The 24,394-nt window shown below is 41.2% G+C and overlaps 1 protein-coding gene across 1 annotated transcript; it reads right to left on the bottom strand.

The window, feature by feature from the left end:
• Positions 1-882: 882 nt before the first annotated feature.
• On the bottom strand, positions 883-24,126 carry ACOD1 (aconitate decarboxylase 1). The gene is made up of 5 exons (XM_077299721.1): positions 24,071-24,126; positions 21,303-21,464; positions 20,298-20,387; positions 3,661-3,866; positions 883-2,479 (listed from the first exon to the last, which is right to left on the bottom strand). The coding sequence occupies exons 1-5, from the start codon at positions 24,083-24,085 to the stop codon at positions 1,531-1,533; spliced, it is 1,422 nt and encodes a 473-aa protein (XP_077155836.1). The 5' UTR covers positions 24,086-24,126; the 3' UTR covers positions 883-1,530.
• Between the last annotated feature and the right edge of the window lie 268 nt (positions 24,127-24,394).

The following is a 24,394-nucleotide window of genomic DNA, read 5'->3' as shown; positions in this document are numbered from 1 at the left end:
ATATTATACTGTCCTTTGATTGCACTTTATTTAAAAAGAAACTTGTCTTGCTCACTCATCCAAGGTCTAGTGCTAATACATCATTGTAAATACACACCTGTACTTTGTATCTCCCCCACCTCATTGTAGATTGTAAGCGCTCACGAGCAGGGTCATCTTATTGTGCTTTAATTATTGTATTGTTAACTTTCTTACTAATGACTTGCGTTTGAAACTGTTAAACTGTAAAGCGCTGCGAAATATGTTGGCGCTATATAAAGATTATTATTATAGTGCTGAGTCTCTTACTGCTCCTGGAGTCTATTATTCTCTGTAGACCTGACATTACTTTAAGAGCACTGCGGCTCAGTGGCTCTGCCGGTTTGACAGCACAAGCCACTCAGATCCATAGAGCATAGTTATTGGCTGCAGTGCTTTCAATGTCACATCAATGCTGGAGACAATAACGGAAACAGCGGTGGAGACTGATAGACCTGGGGAAAGTCAGGAAAGTGCAGTTTGTTTGCTTTTCAAGGACGAGGGTTTTACAACAATCAGAAAAGCCCTTTAAGAATATATGACCTAATAATTCCCAAGTACCTATCTTCTCTGCTTGGTGCTCTGTGGCTGAGTAAGAGGCTGTAGCAAAGCTCATCACACAGAGAATGACCTGGAGGAGGTCTACATCATTTTGAAGGTGAAGAGATAAATTGCTCCGTCTAGCGAAGCATTCCCACTTTACACTGACACTTAAGCACATATTTGATCAGCACCCGGATGGGTCATGAGCTATTGTACCATAATGGTAAGTGGACATACTCGAGCATGCAATACTATAATGCAATGCTAAGTATGTTGTGGAGTGGAATAAATTACAGAAAGACATCACCAGTATACAGTATTAATAATAAATTATCAAATACAATTTAATGAGTTATAAACAAAACCATGGACTGTTTCATTCAAACCCCTGACAGTTTTGGAAACTGCACAAGTTACATATCCCGTAAAGCATGTAGAATCATGTTACCAATTACACATAAAGTGTTAAAAAGTGAAACGAAATGTATTACAAAAGTGATGTCAATTTTCTCATTTTATGACAAATATAATTACTTTGTACATTTTATTGTGTATTAACATTGTATTGTTCATTTTAAGATATCTGATTTTTTTAAACAAAAAATTGCCTGCATATTCCTGGTAATGCCATCATAGCTTTAGTGTGCTCTGGAATCAAAGACTACCCGTTGATATTTAGAGGGCATCTTGTTGTCCCTCATGAAATCAGCGCCAACTCAATATAAATACATTTTTGACTACAGTTTGAACGGAGTCCTAGCTTTATATACAAGTGTGCCTAAAGTGCATGACATTAAGGTGCAACACCATACACAACCCTTGGGCAAGAGTGGAGCTGTTTCTGTGCAAAAACATACAGCTTTTTTTCTAATCCTCCCCAGCCCCTTCAAATCAAGATGTCAATTTACTGAAACCTAGTAATCCTTTATAGATGTATTTCAGTGTCACAATGGCTGCAGCAACATTTAATTAGGAAGATCTTTCTTGCTTGCTAATTGCTTGTCGTCTTTGTCTCAGAAATGAGCATAGTTCTGAGAAGTCTGATAGATCTTCCAGCTTATTCACCATCTCCACAATACCATCTACTCCATCTTCGGAAAGCACCGTCAATGCGTTAGACCTGAACTTTCTAATCAAGTCTTCATTGCTCAGTGGTTTTCTCCAGTGACCGTAGAAGGTGTTACACCTCTCTGTAAAGGTGGCTCCATTTGTCAATGTAACGCTAACCTCACAATACAGTTTTTCAAAATTTGGTTGATTATCAGATGGGTGAAGAACTTCTATTTTATTCAGCATCGTCTGTAGCTCTGGTCTGGAGATATTCTGGTCACTGAAAGACTGGACAGACACAAGTCCATCAAGCAAAGCTGTGCAAGCATTGAACTGAAAGGAATGACGAGCTTCATGTTCTGAGCTTGGCAAGGGACGACTCACGTACTTAGCTTCTGGGATTCTGAGAACAATTTTCTGAATATTATCAATGACCAGTGGTTCATTATCACCAGCTATGTGTTTCCGTACTGCACATGCAGCGTCTGCCACCCAGTGCATCCCAAGGTGAGCAGGAAACCGTTTAATTGCCACATCTTGTTTCTCTAGCAGCCAGTTGTAGGATTCTAGGGATGGTAGGGCTTGTGGGTTATAATCATGGTAGAAAGCACCAAAGCCAGACTCTAAATCCAAGATCTGCTTATTTCCTTCTAGACCTAAAAATGCAAAGCAAGCAGCTTCCAGGCCATGCCTTCCGGCGTTACCTATGTGGAGGGGCTTAGTTTGTGTACCTGCATTGGCCATAGGAGCCCCAGAATAAGATGCAGCAATAGCTAAGGCTTCTCTGCACTGAACCTGATCCAGGCCTAGAAACTTAGAAGAAGCTGCAGCACTTCCCATAGTGCCAACCACAGCAGGAGGGTGAAACCTGCAGAAACAAAGGAAGAATAGTGAGGAAGGAAAACTGTGCATAATATAATAATACGTCTCATACACATAAACAACACAGGTAAAACTAAAATGTAACTACAGTATGTGCATATAAAATAAAGTTTTTAGATAGTGTTTGCTTTAGACCTCATTCAAATGTCCATTTTCAACATACGTGTTCGGTGTTTTTTCCACCGCAAGAACACATATCTATTATAATTTATGGGGCCGTTCACATGTCCGTGTTTTTGGGTGGACCACGTGTCCGCCAAAAAAATGGCAGAGACATGTCTGTTCTTGATTCGTATCATGGATCAAAATTACCAATACAAGTCTATAGGTCCGAGAAAATCACTCACAGCACATGGATGGCATCGGCGTACAGCCTGTGTGCTGTCTGTGATTAACACTGCAACATATAGGAGAAGCTTTGCAATGTATTTATTTTTCCATATATGAAAATCACTGATGAAACACTAATGGTAAAAACTGATCATAGACTGATGAAACTCGGATCTAAAGCACTGATGAACAACAGTCCATGTTTCTAATTAGGAGCAAAATCATGGACGTCTGAATGAGGTGTCACGGCAACTATGGGGGCCAGCCGTGCAGGGGTCAGCCTCGTGTCATAGATCAATGCCGTCGACGGAGGGAAGAAGAAGATAACAGACCAGTTTTCTGTACAAGAAGATTCCCTGTTTATTAGAGGAGGTTAATACATATTTATACAGTATCTTTTTGGGTGTTGCAAAGAGATAAGATACAAAAACCTAAGCATCTCATTGGTTGTATTAACCTCTTACTACTGATTGGTAATAATTCAGTCTTCTACGTAGCTGAATCTTCATTTCTAACTAACAAGCTATATGCTAAATTTCAAGCATCCTATTAACATAGTGTGAACACTGCCATTGGGGGGAGTCTCAAACCTTGTCTATGTGAGCTGAACATTACATTCTTTCTCAGTGGAAGGCTTGAAGGCCACAAATAAAAACTTGCATAATGTTCCTTCAGATATAGTCTGAAGAACAGTGCGTACGGAGTAAACTATCTTTTTAGAAATTCAATATGGAACTATTGTGTGTCCAGAATACCACAAAGAAAATAGATGTCAGTGTCAGTATTCTAAAATGAATGGTCATTACAGAGGCCATGAGAGAAATTAATATTACATACCTTCTTGGAATATTGCTAGCTTCGTTAGAAAACCTCATGAGTCTTCCCTGCACCTCAATGCCAACATTAAATGCCAATAGAAATTCAAGACCAGATTTCTTGTGATTTGATGGTAATGTTTCTGAAAGGGCAATCAAGGAGGGAAGGATGGCCCCAGATGGATGTGTGGCAGGGTGCCAAGTGTCATCAAAGTCCATTGAGTGAACCTACAAAATAATGAACACATTTCAATTACAAAGTAAAACAAGCCAAATATAGAATCCTAATAAATTATTCATGTTATCCTTAAAGGGTTATTCCCATGTTAGTAAGTTTTTATCCTACTATAGGCTAGGTGAGAACTTGCTGATCAACAGGCGTCTGACTGCTAGGACCCCATAGATCCCATGAATGGAACTCTGAAATTCCCCATAAGAATGGATTGGTGGCCAAGTAGGCTAATCTCCACTTATTTTCCATTGGAGTGTCAGGGATAGTCAAATAGAGCTGTGGTTAGGTGATAGCTCGCTAAGATGGGAATATACCCCTTTACATTTCTGATACAGGAAATAAAAGCAAATCCCTTGTCGCTCTACTGACATTTCTTCTGTCAAATAATGTGTGGTAAGTGTGACTCTCACAACTGATTGACTCAGTATTGATTCAGCAGCTCATGTTCATGTTCCTTTTACACAATGGTTGGTAAAGATTGGCCAGTTGCACATTGATTCATTAACACAAGGGAGCATAAATTAGAAAAAGGGTGCCAATTGTGGGAGATTGGGTTGGAAAGAGGAAAAAAATTGCTTGGGGGACCAATACCAATAAGGGAATGTTGTCAGGTGCTTTAAGGTGTAGACTGGATCTTAGCACTAGCACAGCACTTTACTGGCATGGTACTAGCAGGGAACTCTCTGTTCTCCTATTTGAGTTTTTTTTTTCCAGTGTTTGAATTTAAGTTTCTTAGAAATTCAGAAACAGAATAATCTGTATTCTAAGGCTCATGTTGGGCAACCAGAGTGTCTTACAAATTAACATATTTGGCAACACTGAAGGGAATACATATTACAGAACATTGCGACACTTGTTGGAACTTTCTAGATCTATGCTGAATTGGTGGAGGCCGGAGCTACAATGCTGATTGCTGAAAACTGCTCACAAAAATTGAACTAAGGAGCCGCTTTGGTAAATCAGTAAACCACTACTAATGGTCTGTCATTTAATAACCTAATAAGTAAACGATGTGCACTTAGCGACCTGTAATAGATCACACAGTGTGTACAGGCTGCCATGGTTCTCGGCAGTGCATGCCCTGTTTACACAGGATGATGCACAGCCGAAAACAATGATTTTTGCACTATGAAAAAAGATCGTTTCACCTGATCAACGAGTGTTTTGCTCATTAATTAGGTGATCAGCGGCCTGTTTACACTGAAAGATTATTATGAAATGAGCGTCATCAGGAACACTTGCTCACGATTGCCAGTGCCAATTTAACTTTAGTGGAGCATCAGCAGGTAATTTGCAAATACATCAGATGCATGCTCATCTGCAGAAAAATGAACAATCCAGCACATTTACAGATTAAGGGCAAACTATATTAGGATCCATTCAAAAGAGGCTTCTGTTATGATCCTTAGTGGTTGAGGATCACAAAACACTCCAGCCAAGCAACAAAACACAGGACAAGCTCCAGAGAGGTGGCAAACCGGACTGTCCGCAAATCTGAACCTATCCAACACACCAAAGGCAGCCGGTGAACGTGTCTAAAATCCTAGACGTCTCGAGCCAGCCTGAGGAACTAACTACCCCTAGAGAGAAAGAAAGACCTCACTTGCCTCCAGAGAAATAATCCCCAAAGATATAGAAGCCCCCAACAAATAATAACGGTGAGGTAAGAGGAAGGCACATACACAGGGGTGAAAGCAGATTCAGCCAATGAGGCCCACTAATACTAGATAGCAGAAAATAGAAAAGGGGTCTGTGCGGTCAGTAAAAAACCCTTACAAAATATCCACACTGAGATTTCAAGAACCCCCGCACCAACTAACGGTGTGGGGGGAGAAACTCAGTCCCCTAGAGCAACCAGCAAGCGAGGAAATCACATTTTAGCAAGCTGGACAAGAAACATGATGAATGCTGATAATCAAAAAATAAACAAACAAAAACTTAGCTTGTCTTGGAGAGACTGGGAGCAAGGTAGTCACAAGGAATCTGAAGAGCACTGACTACATTGAGAGCAGGCAAGGAACTGAGTATCCAGGTGAGCTAAATAGGAAACCAACCAAGGATAACGAACCAGCTGATGCTGCCAACCTGCAGAAAGACAACACTACACAGTACCGCTTGTGACCACTAGAGGGAGCCCAAAAATAGAGTTCACAACAGTACCCCCCCCTTGAGGAGGGGTCACCGAACCCTCATCAAGACCCCCAGGGCGATCAGGATGAGCCGCGTGGAAGGCATGAACCAAATCGGCCGCATGAACATCAGAGGCGACAACCCAGGAATTATCCTCCTGACCATAGCCCTTCCACTTAACCAAATACTGAAGCCTCCGTCTAGAGATACGAGAATCCAAAATCTTCTCCACCACGTACTCCAATTCGCCCTCGACCAGCACCGGAGCAGGAGGCTCAACAGAAGGAACCACAGGTACCACATACCTCCGCAACAAAGACCTATGGAACACATTATGAATGGCAAACGATGCTGGGAGATCCAAATGAAAAGACACCGGGTTAAGGATTTCCAAGATCTTATAAGAACCGATGAAGCGAGGCTTGAATTTAGGAGAGGAGACCTTCATAGGAACATACCGAGAAGACAGCCACACCAAATCCCCAACACGAAGTCGGGGACCCACACCGCGGCGGCGGTTGGCAAAGCGCTGAGCCTTCTCCTGTGACAACCTCAAATTGTCCACCACATGGTTCCAAATCTGCTGCAACCTATCCACCACAGAATCCACCCCAGGACAGTCAGAAGGCTCAACCTGACCCGAGGAAAAACGAGGATGGAAACCAGAATTGCAGAAAAAAGGCGAAACCAAAGTAGCAGAACTAGCCCGATTATTAAGGGCAAACTCGGCCAATGGCAAAAAAGTCACCCAATCATCCTGATCAGCAGAAACAAAACATCTCAAATAAGTTTCCAACGTCTGATTAGTTCGCTCGGTTTGGCCATTAGTCTGAGGATGGAAGGCCGACGAAAAAGACAAATCAATGCCCATCTTAGCACAAAAAGTCCGCCAAAACCTGGACACAAACTGGGATCCTCTATCAGACACAATATTTTCAGGAATGCCGTGCAAGCGAACCACATTCTGAAAAAATAGAGGAACCAAATCGGAGGAAGAAGGCAACTTAGGCAAGGGCACCAAATGGACCATCTTGGAAAAACGATCACACACCACCCAGATGACAGACATTTTCTGAGATACTGGAAGATCCGAAATAAAATCCATGGAAATGTGCGTCCAAGGCCTTTTCGGAATAGGCAAAGGCAAAAGCAAACCGCTGGCACGAGAACAGCAAGGCTTAGCCCGAGCACAAATCCCACAAGACTGCACAAAGGAACGCACATCCCGCGACAAGGAAGGCCACCAGAAGGACCTAGCCACCAAATCTCTGGTACCAAAAATCCCAGGATGACCCGCCAACACCGAAGAATGAACCTCGGAAATAACTCTGCTGGTCCATCTCTCCGGGACAAACAGTCTCTCTGGTGGACAACGGTCAGGTCTATCCGCCTGAAATTTCTGCAGCACTCGTCGCAAATCTGGGGAAATAGCAGACAAAATCACTCCCTCTCTGAGAATACCAGCCGGCTCAGAAACTCCCGGAGAGTCAGGCACAAAACTCCTAGAAAGTGCATCAGCTTTCACGTTCTTCGAACCAGGCAGGTATGAGACCACGAAGTTGAAACGGGAGAAAAACAACAACCAACGAGCCTGTCTAGGATTCAGGTGCTTGGCAGATTCAAGGTAAATCAGATTTTTGTGATCAGTCAAGACCACCACGCGATGTTTAGCTCCTTCGAGCCAATGTCGCCACTCCTCAAATGCCCACTTCATAGCCAACAACTCCCGATTACCAACATCATAATTCCGCTCGGCAGGCGAAAACTTTCTTGAAAAGAAAGCACATGGCTTCATCACAGAGCCATCAGAGCTTCTCTGCGACAAAACAGCCCCTGCTCCAATCTCAGAAGCATCAACCTCGACCTGGAAGGGGAGAGAGACATCTGGCTGACATAAGACTGGAGCTGAAGAAAACCGGTGCTTCAGCTCCCGAAAGGCCTCCACGGCCGCAGGAGACCAATTAGTAACATCAGAACCCTTCTTGGTCAAATCCGTCAAAGGTTTAACCACGCTAGAAAAATTAGCGCTGAAACGACGGTAAAAATTAGCAAAACCCAAGAACTTCTGAAGACTCTTAACAGACATGGGCTGAGTCCAGTCATGAATAGCCTGGACCTTGACTGGGTCCATCTCCACAGTAGAAGGAGAAAAAATAAAACCCAAAAAGGAGACCTTCTGTACTCCGAAGAGGCATTTTGAGCCCTTCAGAAATAAAGCATTAGCACGCAGGACCTGAAACACCATCCTGACCTGCTTCACATGGGACTCCCAATCATCAGAAAAGATCAAAATGTCATCCAGATAAACAATCATAAATTTATCCAGATGTTCTCGGAAGATGTCATGCATGAAGGACTGAAACACAGAAGGAGCATTAGAGAGTCCAAAAGGCATCACCAAGTACTCAAAATGGCCTTCAGGCGTATTAAATGCTGTTTTCCATTCATCTCCCTGCTTAATGCGCACAAGGTTATACGCACCACGGAGATCTATCTTGGTGAACCAACTGGCACCCTTAATCCGAGCAAACAAATCAGACAATAGTGGTAAAGGATACTGAAATTTGACTGTGATTTTATTCAGAAGACGATAATCTATACAAGGTCTCAAAGAACCGTCCTTCTTGGCCACAAAAAAAAACAAAAACCAAACCTGCACCAAGAGGGGAAGAGGATGGGGAGGATGGGCGAATATGTCCCTTCTCCAAAGACTCCTTTATATAACTCCGCATCGCGGTGTAGAGATTAGACTGAAAGAATCCATTGTATCTTTCTCCTGAAACATCTGGCTCATATCAAGAAACTTGAGCAAGTTGACATTTCCTTTTTATGCACGCATTCCTTCTGTTATTATAGCCTTTTACCTACATACTAGAGGTTGTAAATTTCACAGTATAGATAAGCTTTGTAAGAGAATGTGAAATAATGAGCGCTTGTGCGCATGTCTGCAAATGCATAACTCTTTTTCTTTATAAAGGAGGGGTAAAGCCCAGAGAGTCAGACGCGCTCCTGAGCTTCCCCTGTATATGATCACACAATACTTTGTTTGCGTGTCATTTACCTGGAAGCTTACCTCCAGTAAGCCAGGGACTGAGAAGGACTTAACATTTCTTTGGCGCCCGAACAGGGACCTGAGATAAGAGTATTTGCTCGAGATTTACCTGCGGATACGGACAACGGAGATCTGGGATAATGGACGGCAAATGAACTGAAAAACCTGGCCAGGTAAGAGACATTATTAGTTCTCTTTTATCTGCCCTGTATTATCCGAAAGATCTCTATGAGCCGTGTCACGCTGGGTTAGTCTAGTAGTGAGTAGATACCTATAAAACTCGGGTTACCATATTGTATAGACTTATGAGTCCTGTCCCTGGCAGTGTGTGAACAGTGTGAAGGTTGTGGTATGTTGTGAAAGAAGAGCAAAAGTGCATAGAAAAATAAGCCGAAATAGTTGGGGTATAAGCCTTATACACGGAAGTCAGCCTAACTGGGTCATGTGGTTGCGTCCTTCTGGGAGACCTCCACCCATGCTTGACTATTCATTAAGTGCTTAACCTCCTTCATTTCTGGATAAGGTTTGATAGAATGAGCCCAGGACGCGGGTTTTCATGAGCCTGGGACAAGTATGCTAACTGACACAGAAAGTTTTGTGATCTGTATGGTGTTGATGGGTCTGTTTGCGTGCATAATAGCACTTAAGTACGTCCTGCATATTAGAAGAAACGGAGCAGACGAGCCCTTCAATATTTTAGCTCCCTAGGAGAGAAGGCAACGAGACACCACCAACAGAGGAAGTGGTTGTCCAAACGTCACCTAGGGTAGTCATAGCTAATATTGAAAAGAAAAATGGGAAATAAACAGACCAAAACTGTCTTAGGACAAGTGGAAGCAGCAGATATCATACAGGAAAGATGTGGAAAGACAGTCAGAAGGCAGATTAGAAGGGTAAGAGGAAAATTGGGAATTTCAGAAGCACTTATGTTCAGTACAGAATGGGAAAGACTGAGTAAAGAACGAGGTGGAATTATCAAAGACAATGGGTGGGAAGAAATCATACATTGTATGATAGAGGTCTCAAAAACAGCTAAAGAGGAGAATTGGAAGTACGATCCAGACACTTCCAAATGGATCATGGGGAAGGGAAAAAGTTGTGACATAATCCCGCCACCTTACCTAGATCCAAAAGCCCAATCATTTGTACCATCTGGAAGAGCAGAAGGAGGAAAACAATTTCCAGCATTGTATCCCAATCTTGGTGGGGTAGGAGGATGGGAATGTTCACACTGTGGACAACAAACTCCAGATTGGAGAAATGATTGCCTAGCCTGTGGTACACCTAGATATGGCGCTGTACTTGCCCCTGTTAGGGTAGTACCAAGACCTTTTAGAGAAGCTGGTGCTGACGGGGTAATGAACACCAGATATCATCAGACCAGACAATACTTTCCTTGGTCCCCTGCCGAGGGTATGTCCCTCCTGCATAATGCGCCTGATCCCACTCAATACCCCATAAGGTTTGCGCAGTATATACAACAAATCATGCAGACTCATGCTGGGGTCTGGGCGGACGGGGAAGAATTATGTAGAATGAAAATGTCCCCCGGACTTTTTCAGGAATTATTGACACACCTACAGCCCAATAGACCAGTGGCAGAAGGGGGTGCCTTACAGACAGAAGCATCAGGTACCCAGTTCACAGAGGCATTAATAATTTTCATGAGAGGAAAACAGAGGGAAAGGGGGTCTACAGGTGTGATTATGCAGAAATTTGGGCAAAGTATTGAAGAATATAGTCAAGAACTAGAAAATAACTTTAGGGATGAAGGATTGGATTTGACTGATGCTTCAGTAAGGAGACTTTTTACAAAACAATTAATAGAGGGGCTAGATCCGAAAATCAGAGAAAAATTTAAATCCTCTACTCCAGATTGGAGAACAATTGAACAACCAAATATTGTGAAACAACGATGTTTAGGAATAGCCATGGATATGAGAGAGAATCGTAAGCCTGTTAGAATAGCACAAGCTAATACAGGAGGAAGAGTGAGACACAATTTTCTTTGCCACTACTGTAAAAAGCCAGGTCATTTCCAAAGAGAGTGCAGGAAGAAGTTGGCAGATATAAAGTCAGGCAAATTTGTTCCCAGAAATAACCCTCCCCAAACGGACAACCAGCAGAAATCTACCATCATAGATGGTCCCATACCAGATTCAGATTGACTCGATGTGTTACAAACTTCCCTACCAGCTAGAAGACCTATGATACAGGTGAATGTGGGGGGGAGAGAGATTCCATTTTTGATAGATACAGGTGCAACTTCCTCAATTTTGAATCAAGATTTTCTTCCGAATCCGGAAGATATTTCAGAACAAACAACTTTTGCTGAGGGTTATGATGGGGTAATTCGAACACTGCCATATACTGTGCCCCTAGAGGTCTCATTAGGACCTAAATGTTTTGCATCCAGATTTTTGTATGCCAGAGGTGCCCCAACATGTCTGTTAGGAACTGATGTACTAAAGAAATTAGAAGCTAACATCAAATTTAGGGACGATGGCACAGTTATGCTGACTATCCCTGATGATGCAGAATCATTAGAACAATATGTCAGAATTCAGGCTTTTGAGGATTATACTGAAGAAAAAGAGTACACCACAGATCTAGACCTCTCAATGATCCCAGAAACACTGTGGGCACAGGGTGACACTGATGTGGGATTATTGCATATTTCTCCTGTAAAATTATCTGTGCAACCAGGAACTGTTCTCCCACAGCTCAGACAATACCCTGTGAGTGCCCAGCAGGAACTAGCGATTACAAAACAGATAGAGGAATATAGAGAGAAAGGAGTTCTGGTAGAGATACAATCACCTGCTAACACTCCTCTGTATCCAGTCAAGAAGAGAACTCTTGATAAGGGTTCTATGCCCAAATATCGTATGGTACATGATCTAAGAGAAATAAACAAAGTTCTAGATCCAATCACCCCAGTTGTACCCAATCCTCATACGTTACTATCACAGATACCAGCCAGTTCTCAAGTGTTTACTGTAATAGATCTTTCAAATGCATTTTTCTCGGTTCCTTTACACCAAGATAGTTGGCATTTGTTTGCATTTACATTTAAGGGCAAACAGTTGGCGTGGACACGCCTTCCACAGGGAATGATACACTCCCCTACTCTTTATTCAAATGCCCTACAAACAGTTCTTCAAAGGTTTGAACCTGAATCACAGGTAGTAATTTTGCAGTATGTGGATGACCTACTACTTTGCTGCCCAGATCTAGAAACTGCAGAAAGGTCCACTGTGAGTTTACTATGTTTTCTAGAAAAAGAAGGGTGTAAAGTGAATAGACAAAAGCTACAAGTTTGTCAGATCAAAGTGGTCTTTCTAGGTCATTGCATTTCTCAAGGTAAAAAGCATCTTACACCTCAAAGAACTGAAGCAATAAGACAGATGAATGAGCCTAGAAATCATAAACAGCTACGAGCATTTTTAGGAATAGTGTCTCATTGTAGACAATGGATTATACATGCCAGTCAACTAATGCAATCACTGTATGACTGTGTAAAAAGTGAACCTTATTTGTTGACAAAAGAAGGTCAGATTTCGTTCCAACAATTAAAAGATGCCCTTGTTTCAGCTCCAGCGTTAGGGCTACCAGACTACACAAAATCATTTCAGCTTATGGCTGCAGAAGTTGATTCTCATGCTACAGGAGTTCTTACCCAGAAGCATGCAGGGAAACAAAGACCAATTGCATATCTTTCAGCAAGGTTAGATCCAGTAGCCAGGGCAGCGCCAACCTGTGTACGTGTGGTTGTTGCTGTCTCACTATTGTTGGACAAAGCATCAGAAATTGTCCTAGAGCATCCACTCACAGTTCAAACTACACATGATGTTTATGGGATATTAAACCAGGTCCAACCAAAACACATTTCCATGGCCAGACATTTGCGGCTACAGTGTTCTTTGCTGCTCCCCTCTACTATCACATTTGTAAGGCTTCAGACTCTCAATTTAGCTACACTGCTACCTCTCGAGTCTGAAGGGGGGAATAAGGACACTGATCCACACGCAAATTTTTTCCCTACAGACACACATGATTGTACAGAGCTCATTTTACAAGAAACGGTAGGCTTACCCAATGTATCCGAAACACCACTTCAAAATCCAGATTTAGAGCTGTTTATAGACGGTAGTAGGTTTGCAGATGACACAGGTAATTTCCATACAGGGTATGCAGTTGTGTCAGAATCTGAAACTCTCAAAGCAGAACCTCTTCCACCGAAACAGTCTGCACAAGAAGCAGAACTAACAGCATTGATTGAAGCGCTAAAAATAGCTGAGAATCAGACAGCTAATATATACACTGATTCTAGGTATGCACATGGTATTGTGTTTGACTTTGGAGTAATCTGGAGAGCTAGAGGTTACATGACAGCGTCAGGCCAACCTGTAAAACATGCTTCTCTGATCAAACAGATCTTAGAGGCTGCACAAGAAACAAAAGAAGTAGCAGTAATCAAGGTAGCTGCACATGTGAGACTCGACACTAGGGAATCTAGGGGAAATGATAGGGCTGATAAAGCAGCCAAGGCAGCAGCGGTCAAACCCTTACAGCAGGTTCATACTGTAAACCCCACAGAAAATACTGAAGATAGACTGAGACAAGCACAGGAAGATGCAGGAGAAGAGGAGAGGGACAGGTGGAAAAAGGAAGGGGCAGAAGAACAAGCAGGAATTTGGAAGAAAGATGGACTAATATGTCTACCTAGAGCCTGGTACCCGATTGTAGTTGGTGGACTGCACCACCCTACTCATGTGTCTGCAAATGCAATGACACTACTGGCAAAGCAAGTCTGGTTGGCTCCAGGTTTTGGCAACTACGCAAGAGACTATTGTGCTGCATGCGTTATATGCCTGGCACATAATCCCGGACAGACGACAAAGACCCCTATGAAGCACCACGTCCGACCTCTCTATCCGTTTCAGCGATTACAAATAGACTTTATCCAGCTGCCAAAAAGTAATGGGTATGAGTATGTGTTGGTGTGTGTGGACATGTTCTCAGGGTGGCCAGAGGCCTATCCAGTTCGGAAGGCTTCAGCTAAAAACACTGCTGTAAAGCTAGTTGCCGAACTGATACCCCGTTACGGTCTCCCTGAAGTGATCGAGTCAGATAGGGGTACTCATTTTACTGGAGAAATATTTCAAAATGTACTGAAAATGTTGGGTGTTGAAAGTCAGTTACACACTCCATACCATCCTCAAAGTTCTGGTAAGGTGGAACGCATGAATGGAACTTTAAAATTAAAAATACAGAAAGCCATGGCTGAAACAGGAAAGCCTTGGACAGAATGCCTTCCACTGGCCCTTTACTCAATACGCAATACCCCAAGGGGTAAGACTAAACTGTCTCCATATGAAATTTTGTTTGGCAGGACTGCCAATTTAGGATGTTATTTTCCACAACAACTTGTGTTAAATATTGAGTCATTGACTTCTTATGTGCAAAACCTCCAGAAACAATTAACTAAGGTGCATGCACAAGTTTTTGCTTCCCTTCCAGATCCTGACAACATTGAAGGAAGTCACAAGTTGGAACCAGGTGATCAAGTCTATGTAAAAAGACACACCAGAAAGGCTCTTGAACCAAGATTTGACGGACCCTTCCAAGTCCTGTTGACAACACCTACATCAGTCAAGCTTGAAGGAAAGGCATCATGGATACATGCAAGCCACTGCAAAAAAGCAGTACAAAACTCATGATATTGATGTTAATAATGTTAACACAGATGTGGGATAAATTAGTTAGAGCCACGGATTATCTAGATGATCAGATTTGGGATATATTGGACATATTAAATACTAGTATAGCTGTACAGAATCAGCTTATAATAGTCGTCAACCAACATACCCTGGTATTGGATTATCTAACTGCCTCACAAGGGGGTATGTGTCAAATCATCGGACCCACCTGCTGTCATTATATAGACCCGAATAGTACTATGAGTATGACATTTAAATTAAAGGACGTACAACGACTCAGAGATCAGTATGATAAAGACAATGACCAGAATAAGGATAGCTGGTGGTCTGATACTTTCTCTTTTCTCAACCCAGCCAACTGGTTCAGAGGGATTGGTGGGTGGGTTGCTGGGATTATGCAGAGCATAATACATATAGTTATGATTATTGTAGTCATATACGTACTATTCCAGATTGTGCTCAAGGGTATCTCAGTATGCACAGATAAACTTTGTGTAATAGATGCAAGAGTATAAAGTTTTTTTTCTTTCTCCTTTATTCTTATGTTATCCTCTAGTGATTCTGATTAATATTACTGTACTAATTTTTGTTTTTATATTTTAGTATACTGCTAAAGAAGAAAATAATTTGCGATAGAAGAATTAATACTAGATTTGATTCTCTTATTAATAATATAAGTGTGTGTATGTGTAATACCAAAAATAAAGGCTTTGTCTTTGGCCCTATGGTAATAAATAAAAGGAATATGTCAAAGGGGGGAATTGTAGAGATTAGACTGAAAGAATCCATTGTATCTTTCTCCTGAAACATCTGGCTCATATCAAGAAACTTGAGCAAGTTGACATTTCCTTTTTATGCACGCATTCCTTCTGTTATTATAGCCTTTTACCTACATACTAGAGGTTGTAAATTTCACAGTATAGATAAGCTTTGTAAGAGAATGTGAAATAATGAGCGCTTGTGCGCATGTCTGCAAATGCATAACTCTTTTTCTTTATAAAGGAGGGGTAAAGCCCAGAGAGTCAGACGCGCTCCTGAGCTTCCCCTGTATATGATCACACAATACTTTGTTTGCGTGTCATTTACCTGGAAGCTTACCTCCAGTAAGCCAGGGACTGAGAAGGACTTAACAGCGGCATGCTCTGGTATAGACAGATTAAAAAGTCGTCCCTTAGGGAATTTACTACCAGGAATTAAATTTATAGCACAGTCACAATCCCTATGAGGGGGCAGGGCACTGGACCTGGGCTCATCAAATACATCCTGGTAGTCAGACAAAAACTCAGGGACCTCAGAAGGAGTGGAAGAAGCAATAGACACCAACGGAGCATCGCCATGAATTCCCTGACAACCCCAACTTGACACAGACATAGCTTTCCAATCTAAAACTGGATTATGAGCCTGCAGCCATGGCAGACCCAAAACGACAACATCATGCAAATTATGCAGAACAAGAAAGCGAATCACCTCCTGATGTACGGGAGTCATGCACATGGTCATTTGCGTCCAATACTGAGGCTTATTCTCAGCCAATGGCGTAGCATCAATTCCCCTCAGAGGAATGGGAAATTCCAAAGGCTCCAGGACAAAACCACAGCGCCTGGCAAACGACAAATCCATCAGATTCAGGGCAGCACCCGAATCCACAAAAGCCATAACCGGGTAGGACGACAAAGAACAAATCAAAGTAACAGACAAAATAAATTTAGGCTGCATAGTACCAATGGTGACAGGTTTAGCGATTTTTTTTAAGCGTTTAGAGCATGCTGAGATAACATGAGTAGAATCACCACAGTAAAAGCACAACCCATTTTGACGTCTATGACTTTGTCGCTAAATTCTGGTCAGAGTTCGGTCACATTGCATAGACTCAGGTCTCTGTTCAGAAAATACCGCCAAAGGATGAGCAGATTTGCGCTCCCGCAAATGCCGATCAACCTGAATGGCTAAAGCCATAGAATCACTCAGACTTGTAGGGGTGGGAAACCCCACCATAACATTCTTAACGGCCTCAGAAAGACCTTCTCTGAAATTTGCAGCCAGGCACACTCATTCCATTGAGTAAGCACCGACCATTTCCGACATTTTTGACAATACACCTCTGCTTCATCCTGACCTTGAGAGATAGCCAGCAACGCTTTTTCTGCCTGATTCTCAAGATTAGGCTCCTCATTAAGCAGTCCAAGAGCCAGAAAAAATGCATCTACATTAAGCAATGCAGGATCTCTTGGCGCCAGAGAGAAAGCCCAATCTTGAGGGTCGCCACGTAACAAGGAGATAACAATTTTAACTTGCTGAGCGGAATCACCAGAGGAACGAGGTCTCAGAGATAGAAATAACTTACAATTATTCTTAAAATTTAGAAACCTAGATCTATCTCCAGAAAACAACTCAGGGATGGGTATTTTTGGTTCAGACATAGGGCTATGAATAACAAAATCCTGAATACTTTGCACCCGTGCAGCAAGATGATCCACACTAGAAGCCAGAGTCTGAACATTCATGTCTGCAGCTGAGCTCAAAACCACCCAGAGTTCAAGGGGATGAAAGAAGCTAAACAGACTGCAGCAAAGGAAAAGCGGGAGGAAAAAAAAAAAAATGTACTCAGGTCTTCTTTTTATCCCACTTCTGCGATGCATTAAACACTTTTTGGGCCTGCTCTACTGTTATGATCCTTAGTGGTTGAGGATCACAAAACACTCCAGCCAAGCAACAAAACACAGGACAAGCTCCAGAGAGGTGGCAATCCGGACTGACCGCAAATCTGAACCTATCCAACACACCAAAGGCAGCCGGTGAACGTGTCTAAAATCCTAGACGTCTCGAGCCAGCCTGAGGAACTAACTACCCCTAGAGAGAAAGAAAGACCTCACTTGCCTCCAGAGAAATAATCCCCAAAGATATAGAAGCCCCCAACAAATAATAACGGTGAGGTAAGAGGAAGGCACATACACAGGGGTGAAAGCAGATTCAGCCAATGAGGCCCACTAATACTAGATAGCAGAAAATAGAAAAGGGGTCTGTGCGGTCAGTAAAAAACCCTTACAAAATATCCACACTGAGATTTCAAGAACCCCCGCACCAACTAACGGTGTGGGGGGAGAAACTCAGTCCCCTAGAGCAACCAGCAAGCGAGGAAATCACATTTTAGCAAGCTGGACAAGAAACATGATGAATGCTGATAATCAAAAAATAAACAAACAAAAACTTAGCTTGTCTTGGAGAGACTGGGAGCAAGGTAGTCACAAGGAATCTGAAGAGCACTGAATACATTGAGAGCAGGCAAGGAACTGAGTATCCAGGTGAGCTAAATAGGAAACCAACCAAGGATAACGAACCAGCTGAAGCTGCCAACCTGCAGAAAGACAACACTACACAGTACCGCTTGTGACCACTAGAGGGAGCCCAAAAATAGAGTTCACAACAGCTTCTCAGTAAAACTTTGCACACATGTTCTCAGGCTTGAAACATGCCTTAGACTGTAGCCCGCAGAATCAAGCATGTAGGCAGATCCTTTCTGTGCGTTTTAACCTTTTATTTAGAGGAGTGGTACATTGTCTATTCTTTTTCTACAGCTCATTCCACTAACTATTTTAAATACCCAAACCAAGAGGTCATATTTTTTGCAATTGTGATCTGCATTAATTCTGCTATCATTATTATTGCCATTTTTAATATTTCTATGTAATATTGTGAAACAGGTTTTGCAGTTGATATGCCCCAAGCACACTACTTTTGCCAGATTGCTTTCTTTCCATAGTGAACACTGATCCTGCCTTTTCCCCAAGAAAGCAACATGAGCACCCAGACATCCACATGATGTGAGAATGTAAGACCTTTGTCCATTGCCCCTTGATTCAGCTCTAATGCTCACTGGCCTATTGTTGGTGCTTTTTTTTCCTGCTTCGAGCCCCTCAATTTCATGAACTGACAGTACACATGCTGCCTCTTGACATGTGCCATTGTCATGAGACAACAATTATTTACTTAAAGGGGTTGTCCTGCCTTCTGATGCAGATTTCTGAATCCTGACAGAGTGCACACCATACGATGTCAGGGTTCTCCGGTTATGCCGGTGAGATCAGGTGTTGACGTGACCAGAAGTATGCAAATTGTTTACTTCCGGCCACATTCTGACTAAACATGCACGACTCACTCATTTCATTTGTATTAAGTGAGGCCGATCACGTCTAGTCAGCATGTGATCTCATACATGCAAATTGTACACTATTATGTGTGTTGCACATATCTACAAAACACATAAGACTTTTGACAGCGTGTGATGTTCACGCTGTAAAGATTAAGAAGTCTGCAGTCACATAGAGTGACTGAAGACTTCCATAAGAAGACTGGACAACCCTTTTAACATGACATTGGTTTTACTGGTATTGCTGATGTAACTGCATAAAACAACAAATAAGGAACATACCCAAACTAGTAGTGTAGTTATTTCTTATTTTTATCAGTGCACATTTTGATAACTGATTCAGTCCAAAATTTTCACAGTCTATTTTCCAATATAGATAGCTGGGTTGCCAAATATATGTGTTGTGCAACAGGCTAGAGCGCTTCCCGCTACGTCACAAAAAGGAAGTATATGCATTTCTTCCTACCGTTTTGTCTATGGCAGAGTTATTACTCAGTGCCTACTTATCAATTAACCATTTTCTCACCTAATTCCTGTTTTATTGTTTGCTAGCTGAATAAATGTAAACATAAACTTATCAAATTGTTCCTATAATGTCAAAGATGACATAGGAAGCAATTGTAGAGAAACAGCACAAAACCGATTTCAAAGAAAAGATGCTGTAATGTGGGTTTTTTCTTCGAAAAATACAATTATTTACTAAAACAAACTTGTCAGGAGTATTGCCAGGTCCTCTTTAACAAATTTCTAAAATATTCCTAGACATTATGGCATACATTATGTATCAAGCTAAATATGCCAGAGTTCTGGCATAATTTACACCCAAAAGAAACTTTTGCTGCTTACACCAAATTCATTTTTTTTAAAGTTTTAGACACTTTTTGTGGCTAGTACTGAAAGGTGATGGACTAGTGATAGGCAGAAAGCGCACCTAGGGCATTAACCAAAGAGCATGTGGTTTAATTGCATATTTTGCTCTCACATAAGTGATGTAAAATTAGACTAGACAGTCTTAAAATATGCCAGGTTTATTGGCATGAACTACTTTTGTAAATCTGCACATTTTAAAAACTTCTAGTTAAGTTTTCACCTCCTAAAAATTAGACAGCATTAACAAAGCTGCCCCATTATGTCATTTTTAACCATTACTTAAATATTTAGTCCAGATTTGTAATAAATGCAAAAGACAATACCAATGTCAGCTTATAGCACTAAGCTCATAGAAGATTGCAGTCTTTCTTCACCGCCAGCAACATCTAACTCTTTGAACAATCTGAAGACATTGTTCATGTATCATTATGTATTATTTCTACAAAATGGTTAGTGACAATCAAATATTGATCAGAGATAATTGTATAGAAGGATGATTTCTTACAGCAACGCCATTGACAAAAGAGGCATAGAGTGGAGGAAGACGAAGGTCAGGATGGCCCCAGACAGTGCTTGAGATGTCTGTGCTGTAAATCTGAAATCGATAAAACAGGCGATCACATAAGCAGGAAAAGAAAGAAAAAAAACAGAAAAGTACACAAAGAAGTATACAGAGAATAGCTGTCACTGTCAAATAGCAAATGATCATCTTTTATCACCATGGAAGTAAATTACATCTACCGGTAGATAGCGTTCACTGGGAATATACTTTTTTTAAATAATATATAACTGATAATGTTTCATAACTTATTATAGAGCAACTCAAGTATAATATAATAAATGTACATAGGTCATATGTACTGCAGATACTAACATTTGTTTAAGCACCACTCCAGCGGGTTTTTTGTATTGGATTGCTAGGCTAGAGTGATGCTTCTAATCTAAGGTCCTAGCCTATAGTCTTGCACTCATCCGCTGCCGTCCTCACCTTCTATCACTGCCGCCCCATCGGTTTTCAGCAGTTTGTGAACCTGCCGGATCACTCCAGTGTTTGCAGGATCGAGCCAGAGGTAACTTTTCAATGCAAGTCTACGGGATCCTCATTCTGACTCTTATAGTCTTGCATTGAGAGGTGGTGACTGTTACGTCTGATTTCCAGCCAGTGACGAAGATGCAGTCATAACATGGCGTCACAGGACTGAAGCGGCAGCAATGGTAGGTAAAGAAGGCGGAGCGTAAGTATACGACTACAGTCAGAGATCTTAAGCACCACCCCAACGCTGATAAAAAAATAAAACCCTGGAGTGGTGCTTTAATCGATTTAGACTGCCTAAAATGAAGGTGATGTATGCAAAATAATATGAACAAATTGGAGCGTTCACCAATAGAAACAAATCAGGATGCTTTTTTTATTTTCTGCAAAAATATTTTTCTGAAATGGAAACTTTTAGTAACTAATACAAAAATAATTAATGATATATCAGAACATAGAGTAATAACTATGTCTTACTTTGCTGTACTGTAATGCCTTATGGAAGACTTCTGTTGTGGTGCCAATCAACCCGACTCCCAGGGTGTCTAAAATCATACGCTTGCTTCTCTGAATCAACGCTTCTGTTAGATTACTTGTGGTCAGACCATGAATAATTCCAGCAAAACTTCCTGTGACTGACTGGAAACAACATGAAAAAAAATAAGCTTGCAACATACAGTATGTCACTGTTACAGAATTCATCTGTTCCATCTGTTAAATAGGAAATTAAAGGCTTTTTCGCACAGTCCACTTTTACCACGTTTACCACCTATCTGTCACGGGAGTACTGGGTAGACTAAGGCTGGTTACCCGGGGCCCTGTGATATCCCTCAGGCTAGGGAAACCCTGTCTGTCCCTTTCCCAGAAGTTATACTAAAGGTGTGCATGTCTGGGCCGCCAGTCCTGACCCTGACTCCTGTTTCAGCCCTAAGCTGAAACCACCACCCGCCACCCAGTGAAGAGACCACACACCAATCCCCACAGAAAGCACAGACAGGGAAAACTGAAAAACGCACCACGCCGCAGTCACACAGGAATACACTATAATGTGCACAGGGCAAAACAAATACAAATATAGGAAGGAGAAATATGACAAAGGATAATACACCAACAGATACGATATTCCTTCTCCTAGACCACCACTCCAGACCGAGATCACCAGGCACAAGACACAAGCTATAATGGGCGACGCCCCAAAGTCCAGCACAACTATTTAAAGGCCGTGGGCGTGACCCAGCCTCCAACCAAATTACCAGCTAGATTAACCCCGAGCAAGCTGGATAAAGTCTAGCCAACGCCACTGAGCGTGTAGTGGACGTAAGTGGAATTACCGCTGTCTGTCGGACGCCCCAGTGTGAACAGCGTCCGACATGACACTATCTCAATTGGCTGTTTCCATACTGAATTATATGGAACGACATGACGAATGTTTGAATGCCTCTTCATGTAAACTCCTCCTCACGGTGCCCTTACTGAACGTGTTTTCACTGTCCAAGGGTTTGGTGGAGGTCCTATCTTTGGACCCCCTAAAGATCTAATATTTTTAACCTACCCCATGATTCATTGAACATTGTGGTTTGTAGGAAAACTCCTTTACTTTGAATATAATGAATTATATTTTATTGGAACCCTGTGGTGTGTTCCTCTGTGGGAAATTCACAGCGTAACTGACGGGTTGTTATTAAATATCTACATATATTGGATATATTTCTAATCATTAATAAAAGAATATCCATACGTTTTTACTTAGTTTTAGAAACAAAACTATTAAACATGAAATATAAAAAGTATCATACGCTGTACGTTCTGAACAGGATTTACTGGTTTGAAAGAGATTTGGTACCATCTCCTACGATATCTGTATGATCTTAAGACCAGTTTCACAAGGTTGATATTGTCAACCTCAGTATGGACCATGATGTAGAGACTGTCCGTGGGTCTCACAGATGTCTCATATGGCAAGTATTACCCAGTGATAATGGTTAGGCTGGACACAGATATTAAACAACAGTCAATGGTTAGATCCCCTTCACACTACTTTAATGAGCTATTTTCAAATCAGACACTTGGTTCCTTTAAAAAAGGTAACCTATGAGTTAGTTACATTTTTCTATTAGATTAACTTATGACAAAAAAAGTGTCTCTTTTGGATTTTTTTTTACATTGCTCAACCATGTAATCTACCATGCAGTTTAATACTCAAAAAAATGGTAAATGAATGTTTATATTATTGTTAAAATCCATATACGTTCATATCACATGCATATATATGCAGATACATAGGTTTTTTGTAAAGAGTTGAGCATCAACTCACTCAATTGTTGAGTGTAAAGCCTAACCAAGTAGAAACTGGCACATCAATCCCATTAAAGGGAGTGTGGCTGACAAACACCTCTTGCACTGCTTTTTTTCTGGTTTAAAGAGAAATACAGTAAATTAATTGGCCAAAGAGTTCTATCACATCCTGTTTACTCCAGGTACCAAATACCCCTTTGGCAGATTGTACCAAAAATAATGGCACCCACCATATTTAGTTTATTTCCAATTGAAAGTTGAGATGCTTGTCAAAAATACACAATGTCGCCTTTCCCCTTGCTCTGTAGATAGTGAGCCCATACAGACAGGGTCCTCTCTCCCGCCATACTATTCTGTTTCTTATCTAGTTTGTGTTTAATGATGTTTCTTTCTCCTACTCGCTTTTGGGAATTCGTAGCTCGTTAAAATAAATAATATTTGTAATAATAGAAATATAAGCATATCATTATGTATAATAAATTATGTTTTGAAAAGGCAAAAGTCTATTACCATCATAATACTCTCTATTATTACTAAACCCAGAAATAATTACAATAACAGTTATCCAACTTCATAAAGTTCTAGATAGTGGCTGAAGAGGATTTGCTGTTTCTGATCGATATCTCACAATATATCCTTTTATACTTTTAAGAATCCAAAATATAAGTACGGTATATTTAAAAAGCACCAATTTGGTCATTACTTATATGTAAATCATAAAATTACTCGTACTTGTGCAAGGACTGAATATATAATTGTGTGTATATTATCGTAAACTAAAAGTACAGGTACAGAGTCATCAAATTGCTAAGCAGAAGGACAAATATGTTACAAGTAAAATCCAATAAATCTGATCATCACCATTCACATACTTTGTCAGTAATGCATAATACATTCATTATATTAATGGCAATAATAGTATGGAGAATAGAGCAGGCAGAGAACAATACCTTCGTAGCAATCATGTTTCTTAGAATGAATGAACAGCTTCCTGAACGGGGTTCCTTCTCTGATTGCTACAAACATCCTGGCTCATTTTATAGTCTCCCTACATGATTCTTTCTTCCCCTTTTTTAACTGGGTTTTCCAATTTACATAATTTTCAAGTTCCCAGTCACAATAGGCAAAGAAGTCATCATTTTGGAGTGTTGGTGAGGTTAGCCACATGATGATGACCTATTTCACACACATATTTTGCCATTTACTTACATATTATTTTTACAATGTTTAGGCCTGTTCAGTTTATATTAAGGGGATTGTATATTATATATATT

Source organism: Ranitomeya variabilis, chromosome 3 (genome assembly GCF_051348905.1).
Source record: "Ranitomeya variabilis isolate aRanVar5 chromosome 3, aRanVar5.hap1, whole genome shotgun sequence".
Taxonomy (NCBI): Eukaryota; Metazoa; Chordata; class Amphibia; order Anura; family Dendrobatidae; genus Ranitomeya; species Ranitomeya variabilis.
Note: the sequence above shows the minus strand (reverse complement) of the source record. Positions and strands in the feature narration are given on the sequence as shown.